The following is a 10,338-nucleotide window of genomic DNA, read 5'->3' as shown; positions in this document are numbered from 1 at the left end:
TTTGTAGCTAGAGTATTCTCTCAAAAGGAGGGAATAGACTATGAAGAAAACTTTGCTCCAGTTGCCTGCTATACTTCTATCAGGACTATTATTGCCATGGGAGAAGCAAAAGGATGGAAGCTACATCAGATGGATGTGAAGACAACTTTTATCAATGGCGTAATTGAAGAAGTGGTCTACATCAAGCAACCTAAAGGCTTTGTGATTCATGGCAAGGATTCTCATGTTTGTAGATTAAAGAAGTCTTTAATCTCATGTTTTCTATCTTTGGAAGTAATTTCAGCAACCCCCCGCCCAACTCCAAACCCCCGATTCAGTGGAATGCTCCAGATCCTGGTTGGGTCAAGGTAAATTTTGATGGGGCTTCGTTGGGCAACTCGAGCCCTAGTGGCATTGGGTGTGCTATCAAGGATGAATTTGAAAATTGTTTGGATGAACTTTCAGAGCACATTGGGCATAACACAAACAATATGAAATTTTTTGGGGTTGCATTACGTGGCCTCTAGGCGGGGGTCACTAGGGGGCCCAGAAAATCCACTTGGAGGGTGACTCCTTAAAAGTGGTAAATGCAATTAGAAAGAATGAAACTCCAAGCTAGATTCTCAATCAAATCCCTACTGTATGGATTGGATGATTTTTGCATTAGCCACATGTATCAGGAAGGCAATGTGATGGAAGATAACTTAGCAAAAGTGGTGGCATTGTCTATAAATCAATAATTCAATGGTACTATGATCACATCTTCAGTTGGGTGTCTGGTTATATTCCCTCATGCCACGTCTCCCTCACTTTTCTTGGATAGTGGGATCATTGAACTTCGTTACTACCCATATGGATAGATTTGATTTGACATGTTTTGTATGAAACAGATATCCTATATCACCACCACTACAATTGGGATGACTTATGAGTTGGTTGGCATGAGAGATTATTAATGACATAAGTTCTTGGACATCCCACTTCTTTTTGGCAATGATGAGATTGTATGAATGGGTCTATTTATAGACCTTCCATTTCTATTTTTTCACACTTCTTGGTGTAGTTAAGCTAGCTCGGAGTGGTTGGGTTTTGTGTGATTGTAGAGCTAGGGATGGATACGCCTATTATGTTGGAGTCTACCAAGTAAAAGATGGCCCTTTTGGGGGAAATCTCTAGCAAGCAACTATTACTAGTTATAGCCACGAAGCATCCCCTCACTTTGCATGTTGTGAAAAGGATTTTGGGTGGGGATTTTCTCATAGCTTATCACGGTTACCAGGTAAACTCAGACATCTTGGCCATGTTTGCTGCCATGTTGGTTTATATAGGGGTGAGCAATCAGGGAATCAAGAAAATGACTCAAATAATATTAAGACATTGCTTCCTTGGTGAGATTGATATACTCCTGGATAATGTTGGATAATGTTGATTCCAATTTGCGCACCTCATTGCTGCAGAACTACTATATGTCTCTAGGAGCAGAATTGGAGGTCAAGAAGTTTGTGGTGGTACAAGCCCTAGATCAAGAGAGCCTGGTTGTTGAATGGGACGGAAAGGACCATAATATTTCTTTCTTGCTGAATGCTATTGGTATTCTACCTGGCTTTAGTAAGGCATGGATGAGGTAGTATGTGTTGGTGGGGAGTCGAAGTGAAAGATGAGACATATGAATTTAGGAAAATGGTGAGGAAGACCTTGAAAATGATTGGGGGTTTGGTCGTGGTGAAGAGAGGATCTTAGATGATGAGCGACTCCCAGAAGAAATGGCAGATTTTGAAGCCCATGCAAGCTATGGAATGGAGTGCCTGATGGTGTTGAGAGCAGTCTTGATTCAGAAAGCTAAAGAGCATGAGAAGAGCTTGCAAGAGGAGGGCAGCGATCCAGAGGCCATCGGTTCTAAGGAGGCGGATATTGGCTTTGCTTGAGCCTTAGGCTTTGGTTTTTTCTCCTATTTTATTTTCTGGTATAGCTATTAGGTAGTAGCCTTGAATTTTATAATTATGGTTTGATACTATATAGGGTGCTAGGATGTTCGTTAGATAGTAGGACTGCTCTCCAAGGCAGGTTTTGGGTTTCTTCAGTTGTAATACATGGGTAATTGGCCCATTTTGGTGATAATAGGTATACACAGTAGTAGGGAAGCTAGGCTTATTTCAAAAAAACATATATATGTAAAAATCCTTTACATTAATACAATGGGTGTTGCCCCTCTACATATTTGCCTATCAAAAAAAAAATTCTTCTAATTTTTTGGATTCTTTGGATCATTTTAAACTACAAGAGAAGAACACATTAGAATTTTGGGAAACCTACATGTAAACTTATTAAACCTCTCCCCAGTTTGGATCTCTTCGTTAAATTACCTCCAAACAATCTCTTTCAAGGTAAACATCAAAGAAAAACCAAAGTACCCCAAGGCACCCTAGATATTGAAGTAACTTATGATGTGAAGACCTAGAGTTGTCTCCCATCACCTTACCATGCAAAGCACCAACTTGTGGATTGCATTTTATTCATTCTTATGAATTACATCCCAATCTCTTGAAAATGTCTAGTTCCCATTTTATCTTCATAAAATAAATCAACCTAAGGAAAAAAATTCTCAACCTACTTGATGGCATGTTTGATTCTTCATATTGGTTCACCCTAGAAACTTTCATATGCAATAAGAAAAAGTGTTACTCTAAATGTCAATTAAGAAATCTATATGGTTTTCACCTTGATAATTATAATTTACAAGTTGTAACTAATAGATCAACATATCTCAATGAAGCTTTGGATTTGGACCTTCTACATGCCATAAATTTATCAATCCATTTAGCTAAACAAAAAAGACACTAAAATTTAAAGGATTAACACCATATGAGATAGTTGTTCAATAGACTAATAGAAGGGGCAATTCGAATTGACACTATTATTTTAAAAGATAGTTGACAACATGTCAATTGCCATTTGTCTCAAAACTTGCCTAAAAGAATTTTGCTTGCAAAGTTTTAGTCCCCTACCTCTTACAATAAATAAGATTCTACTTTCTTAAGAGTAGCCACAATTCATTGTTTAATCTTTGATAGCATGATTCTATGTGGTTGTTTATATTTTAAAGAAGCCAATTATCTCATTTAATATTTTAATAACTATACGATATTGTTTGGCTTTTTTTAAAAAAAATAATCAAACAAATTATATTTTATGGCACGGCTACATATATTATCTTCACTTCTTTATTACTTTCTTTCATTTTCCATGTTGAAAATCTAATAATTACAAAGAAAAAATTGCTTGAAATAAAGCAGCAAACAACCCATGCACAAACTTTGTCCTAAGTCTTTTTGAGAAATGCATGTTAAAAGTAAAATGGGATGCGTATATAAGGTAATGGGTTTCATGTTCTTAAGATCATATTTCCTTATAGTTGGTGTCCAATTACCCCATGTAATAAAGAAGATTTGAATTTGCTTTTAGATTAAAAAATTAACTCATACATATTCATGTCTATAAAGGGCCATAGATAGTAATAGTTTTATTAGCTTGGAAAAATATATGTCAAGGGTATTGTAGCACATATATGGTTTCTTGTGGCTTATCCCTTTTCATATGTCCATTTATCTATTTGGTGCACCCAAGCAGAGGTTTCTTTGTTTTAGACCCTACTAAAAGCTGTAAGTTTTTGTATCGTTATTAAAGCATTATGTGCTCTAACAAATAGAAGAATAAGCTAAAAAAAATCTTTTGTTGAAGCATATATTCTTTCTTATAGCATGCAAAATTGTGTTGATTCATGATATATTCTCTTTATCTAAGCATAATTTTTTTTCTCATAAAGCTAGGTAATGGATAGAATTGAAAAGTAATTTAATCACCAACAAACATTCATGTCTACAAAATATGAGAAACCACCTCATGGGTTCATAATTTTAAATGGTAAACACATTCATCAAAACTCCATAAAACACCCATCCCCATGCATGAACACAAATCCTTGAGCCAAGACATTTTTCTTATGTTTGTGTTGTGATCACATTTGAGGAAATACTCATGCAAAATAAATGTAGAAGAGCAGATATTAAATTATATACATAAGTCCATTTTCATCTTAGTATTCTACTGATGGTGCCAAAGATAATCATGGTGATTTGCATTCCGATCCCACTAAATCACTGTAAATGAGATATACTATGTGGTTGGCTACAATAGGCCTTTCCTATTCTAAGAATTCTTTAATATTCTAAATAATTCAAAATTCTATTTCTTTTCTTGTCTTCTCAAAATTGAACCCCAAATTAAAATAAGTATAAAAAATCATAAAATTTGGAAATTCAAGATGGTTTTCTGATATTTCTGAGGCTTAAGCACCAATATTCTATATTATATACACTAAACACAATCAATTCAGTATAATATATGTCAATTTTCTAATTTCAATTTTGAAAGAAATATATTCCAATATAAATTCAGGACTACTGGTGAAATAAATTGAAACCTGAACAGGGTTATAGAAACAAACATAGGGTAGTTTAATTATTTGTTAGGTTAGGTCATAAATGTCTGACAAAACTCAAATCAGTATGTTGTAGCTCAAAACAAAAAATAAGGAGGACGAGTGAAACACCTGAAAAAGCATTTCTGTCAATTGACTACTATTCATCCATCATCAATAACAAATGTTAACAACTGTAGCTCTTGAGCAGCAAGATAAATAACCATGCATAAATGTAACTAATAAATCAATATCTAATGTTAGTCACTTTTCTAAACCATGGGGAAATATGCACACATGACAGATTTGGAACTCTATCAATTCTTGTCATACATCCATTTTCAGCTGAATTCTAACTGTTGAAGCTTTTGAAAACACTTAAATCAAACAAAGGAACTATCAAAACCATTAGATATGATGCAAAATTTGGAATAAAAAGAAAATCAAAATAAAGCATGTTGCTAGTAACCAATCATGATCAATCCATATTTTTTTATTAGGCAAGTGAAAAATTACCAATCTTATCTCTAATCTTGAATAATTCAGAGCAGGTTCAATTGATACCTACAATTGTGATATACTTGAAAAAAGAATTACCATATAAATCGATGCTAGCTTTATCCAAAAGAATTGAAATTGATTTGACATACTAGATTTACAAAATGATACTATAAAATTTATTAGCATCAAAGTAAAATAACACTGCATCATGCAGCTAGCTGAAGGAATATTCTAGTCATCACTGACACCCAAAACAATGGACATGCTAATATGGACTTCAATTTTTTCGGGAGGTATGAAACAACTTAGGCATTCAAATTGCCACAATGAAGCATCATCCGTGTTACCAAAATACAATTCAGCAACCTACATTAAACAGATGATCTCTTTTCCCAGTTTATTGTGAATATGAATGTGACTCTCATGTTCATCAATAAAAATGACTATTTGTGCAGCCAAACAAATCCAGACCATCTTCAAATGCATTGTGTACAAGGAATTTAATTAGTTGTTATATGCATTGTGTAAAAGGACACTAGAAATGAAATAAGAGAAACAGGTTCTAAACAACTTAACCAGATTGGTATCAAGAATTATTAATACTGAGCAAGTTTATAAAAGTTAAAATTAATACAAATGCTTTCAAATTTATCTATTGAAACAATTCCAATGTGTCAAAACAAATAAAGAATTGGTACAATAAATAATGCTTTGGGATTGTAGTGGAAGTCAGAAAATTACATCCATCATAACTGTTAGTGTTGATTTCTATACATTTGTTTTTTATTTCACATTCATTGCAAACCAATCAAGAGTTCCTCAAGATTTCTAGGCTTGGTTTGCAATTTCTGGTCATGTACTAGACAAATTGAATGGGGGATCTCCAGTTTCACCTGACAAACCAATGTGGTTTATGATACATACATTGAAATAGACAGTCTTTGCAAGTACAGTTGAGATGGAACAGCCTGTTTATTCCAAGTCACTACATACTCCTTGCATAGCTTTCATCCCCTCGGTCTCTGCATCAATTGCATACTGCAGTTGTTAGGGCAAGAAACAGAAAAGTTGGCATCCAAAACAAAAGTGTCCAGATTCAAGGGCTTGTTGTCTTGGATAGTGTTCCTTCCCTCTGTATTATTGCTGCTCCTGGTGCACATTATATTATTCATCCGGTGCTGTGATCTGCTACTTCCTTCTGGAGCAGATGGCAGGGGATGAAAACTTTTATTGGAAGGCAGTGCTATCATTTTATCAAGGGCTGATTGGATTTGATGACAGTGTACTTGTGGGGAGCAGGGGATTTGAAGACACTGTTCTTGTGGGGAACAGGGGATTATCCCTGCAGCAGCAAGTCTGTCCGCACAAATGGTGGATTTGTTCTCCACAAATGATGGAACCGCCTGCTTATTCCAAGTCACTGCATACTCCTTGCATAGCTTTCATCCCCTCGGTCTCTGCATCAATTACATACTGCAGTTGTTAGGGCAAGAAATAGAAAAGTTGTGTAACAGAAATTGGCATCCACTCAGTAAGAAACAACGGATACAATAACTGAAAAATTACCTTTCTTGTGGATTTATTTTCCCTGACTTCATACCGTTCTTGAGAAACATTGCTAAGCCAAAAACCAGGAGTAGCATCCTACAAACAAGCATGCAATTTACCATAAATGAAAGTGCTCAATTACTGACAACTAATATTCTTTAATCATCAATAACAGTCAACCATGGCATGCACTCATTGCAAGATCATTCCACAGAAAAGTGTTGTCTAAGAATCTATAAAGATCTATAATCGTTGGCGTCCAAATTAAAACAGTATATATTTTAACTCAAAGGCATAGTTAAATTTCCCTAAAAAGATGGATCGTAGACAAAGTTTAAAGGACAATCTTTAAATGGTGTATTCTAGAAAGGGTATTAGAACAATTTATCAGCAGGGATCCAAAAAAGATTGATAGGTTAAATATAGATCGAAACAAAAAATATCAGGGAAAAAGACACAAGTTTTCAGGAATAACAATTATGAAATCGCATTTTTTTTAAATCAGAAAAGAAAATTCACAAATGGTATGAATTATAAATGGTTTTAAAAAAAGAAAACATCCTTTCTACAGAAAATATTTTATTATCACTGCATTCAGGCAATAAGTATTCCAATGCAATCTAGAAACAAGCAACCTTGGAAATTTTCAAAATAAAACGAAGGAAAAAAGGACACGACAGTTAGAACCAGACATACAAGGAATAGAAGAAAAATTAAGGCACAGATTGCTGCTAAACCCTTGATCTCACTTATAATGCAAGCATAAATATGCGATCATTTATTTTAGGTAAAGCCTCTTTAAAAGACATTCAGATTCCATTGGGAACTACTTTTCTTCAAAGGACTCCTTAATTTTAATATGCAGTACACCCTGCTGTGAAATTTTAAGAAACCCTCTCAATGAGACCACTAGAAAAGCAAATTATCTGTTGCAGCAAAGATTAGAAAGACGCTAATGATTCGAAATAACAACATAATGTTCTTATATTCTCTGCTGCATCTTTGTCACCTCAAGAATTCAGACAATAAAATATTAAAAAATAAATAAAAGATAAAAATAGCACAAGATAAACAATCACCTGTATTGCCTTCTGGATACACTTGAGACGCTTTTTGGGTCTCAATGGCAACTTTGAGCCCTTCATTGCCAGGAAATCTTCCTCTTGCTCTCTGAGGGATAGGCTTAGGCTCAATTTTGGCCAGACAAAAGTCTCCAGATTCAAGGGCTTGTTGTCTTGCATTGTGTTCCTTCTCTCTGTATTACTGCTGTTCCTGGTGCACATTATATGACTCATTCGATGCTGTGATCTAGTACTTCTTTCTTTGGGAGGTGGCAGGGAATGAGAGCTGTTACTGAAGGGTAGTGCTATCTTTTTATCAAGGGCTGATCGGATTGGATGACATTGTTCTTGTGGGGAATAGGGGATTTCATGCAAATGTTCTTGTGGTGTACAGGGGATTTGATTACACCGATCATGTGGGGAACAGCGGATTTCAAGCAAATGTTCTTGTGGTGTACAGGGGATTTGATTACACTGTTCTTGTGGGGAACAGGGGATTATTCCTGGAGCAGCAAGTCTGTCCGCACAAATGGTGGATTTTTTCTCCACAATCTTCTCATCCTTCTTTACTTGTGGCTTCTCCCATCCAGTACGCTTGCGGACACCCCATTGAAACAACTCACCACAAGAAATTGGGTTCTTGAAACTTGTCGCCATCTTCACTTTAAAGAAACAAGATCATTCAGATTTCTGAAAGCGAAAAACAAACTCTCAAATCCTTAGAGAAACAGAAAAATCGATGGACAAAAATCCTGAATCCGTAGGCATGAAGCAGAAACCCAGGAATTTATATAGGGTCGCAAGAAAGTCCTTAGACCCAATGTTTACAGCCAAAAAACGACCAAAAGCTCTTCAAATCCTCCATTCTCTGCGCAAAATATCAAATTCCATGAACTCTAAATTTTTACTTTCCCGTCAAAAACAAATTTTACCGTCCTAGAAAGCTTTCCGACCTTAAATAAATAAAATATGCTCAACAAAACTTCAATCATCAACTTAAACTCACAATTGTACTGAACAAAAATTACCAAAACCAGAAATAAAATGTTGGCTAACATGCTACTACTGTTCAAGTGTCTGGCTCAAATTCGCCAAAATAACCAGATTGAATGGAAAACGTATCGACAGATGAAGCATACCGTAACATTCAGCAATTGGGTGAATTCTTTATCAGAAATAGTGGGACAAATGTTACAAGATTTGGCTCACTAGGATCCTGAACGTGGAGAAGAAGATCCAAAGCACCAAATTTATAGAGATGGACGCCTTCACCAGCGATTTCATCCCAGATTTTTAACGCTGTGCATTTTCTTACTATTTTCACCTTCTTGCGCCTGCAATGATATCAAGGTAAGAAGATTGAATAGTTACTAAGCATGCATTAATAGTTGGGAGAGTATTTGGGATTTCTTTTTTATATAGGTGGTGCGATAGGAATGTTCAATCTGTATAATTTAATCTATTAACAAACACATTTTTATTAATAATTTTTAAAATTTCAATTAATATTTATCACTGATATATCAAAATGTATTCCTAGTAAATAAACATTTAATAATAGACAATATAATTCATTGTAAATAAAGTTTAAATTAAAAAAATTATAATATCTTAGTATTATTATGAGTTTGTTGATTGCGTAAGGGTAATCCATCTTGATGACGAGTTTTGTGATAACAAGAAATAGGAATTAATCGTTAAATTTCTACTCGTTTGACCTTCTCCAATTTCTAATGAATAATATAATCTCGACCTCGACCTATTATTTGTTCAAGTAGGTCAATCTGATACTTAGTTGACTCAATCACCCTTATGTTCTCATTGAGACCCAATCGATAACAAACCTAAGTGGCTTCTTTGGGTCCAATTCCAAAAATTTCAGTTGGGGCAATTCTTACATGTTCGTTGGGAACTAATCTAGTTCCTAGTACTGAATGTGGCATTATTGACTCCTTTCGTGATCCTCCCAACTAGAATTGTGAATAGTAGAGGTAGAGGTCAAGGTCAACGTCAAGCACGTACTATAGATAGGGGCCTTTGAAGTGGAATTTCTTATTTGTTTGTTCCTAGTCATCATGGGAGAGCAATCGATGAAGAAATGGATTGTTCCCTTCGTAATATTGTTGTTCCTCTGTATTCTAGTTCATTTTAGCAACTATCGAGTAGAGGGGGGCTCCTACAATTCTATATGGGTTTATTAGTTCATGCATCCATAGAATTGCAAGGCACTAATAAAGAGGGTAGATTAATTTGCGTGGGGCAACTCCAAATCTAACCCCCCACCTATTGCCCTACACATGCCACCAACCCTTCAAGGTTAGGTGGGAGGATATAGAGTTGCTAGGAGAGGGGAGATAGAGATAGAGATAACCCTTGAGTCGCATTGGCATTGGCATTGTATAGAGATAGGGATAGCCCTAGAGTCTCTTTGGCATTGGCATTAGCATAGTCTATAGTTGATTTGGCACAATATATAGCTTCATTGGTGGGCCATTGGCAGACTCAACCTCTTTGTCCCTGGGGCCACTATTCAATATGTAAGGTCCTACAATTGGGTCACCCATATTCAAGCAACAAACCCTATATTTCTCACTCACTTAATTAATCAGCCTACTTGAGTAAGCCCTTAGATTTGACTAATAATAGATAGTTCGGGGTTGGGTGGGTTGGGAGTTGCCCACTCATTTCGTAGGCCATTGTGAACAGATAAAAAGTTGGGAATAGTCCACCCCAGTATATACAAGGGTGTAGGTCCCAGTTCATAGGAAGCCT

The 10,338-nt window shown here is 35.6% G+C and overlaps 1 protein-coding gene across 3 annotated transcripts; it reads right to left on the bottom strand.

Moving 5' to 3' along the window:
• Positions 1-5,622: 5,622 nt before the first annotated feature.
• Positions 5,623-8,927, bottom strand: LOC131065950 (uncharacterized). 3 transcript variants are annotated; one of them, XM_058000556.2, is made up of 4 exons: positions 8,706-8,927; positions 7,585-8,434; positions 6,524-6,601; positions 5,623-5,979 (listed from the first exon to the last, which is right to left on the bottom strand). In XM_058000556.2, the coding sequence occupies exons 2-4, from the start codon at positions 8,221-8,223 to the stop codon at positions 5,965-5,967; spliced, it is 732 nt and encodes a 243-aa protein (XP_057856539.1). In that variant the 5' UTR covers positions 8,224-8,434; positions 8,706-8,927; the 3' UTR covers positions 5,623-5,964. The 3 variants fall into 3 exon arrangements, with proteins under 3 accessions (XP_057856539.1, XP_057856537.1, XP_057856538.1); XM_058000554.2 differs by having other exon boundaries at positions 5,630-6,414; XM_058000555.2 differs by lacking the exon at positions 8,706-8,927 and having other exon boundaries at positions 5,630-6,414; positions 7,585-8,676.
• Between the last annotated feature and the right edge of the window lie 1,411 nt (positions 8,928-10,338).

This window comes from Cryptomeria japonica, chromosome 2 (genome assembly GCF_030272615.1).
Source record: "Cryptomeria japonica chromosome 2, Sugi_1.0, whole genome shotgun sequence".
Taxonomy (NCBI): domain Eukaryota; kingdom Viridiplantae; phylum Streptophyta; class Pinopsida; order Cupressales; family Cupressaceae; genus Cryptomeria; species Cryptomeria japonica.
Note: the sequence above shows the minus strand (reverse complement) of the source record. Positions and strands in the feature narration are given on the sequence as shown.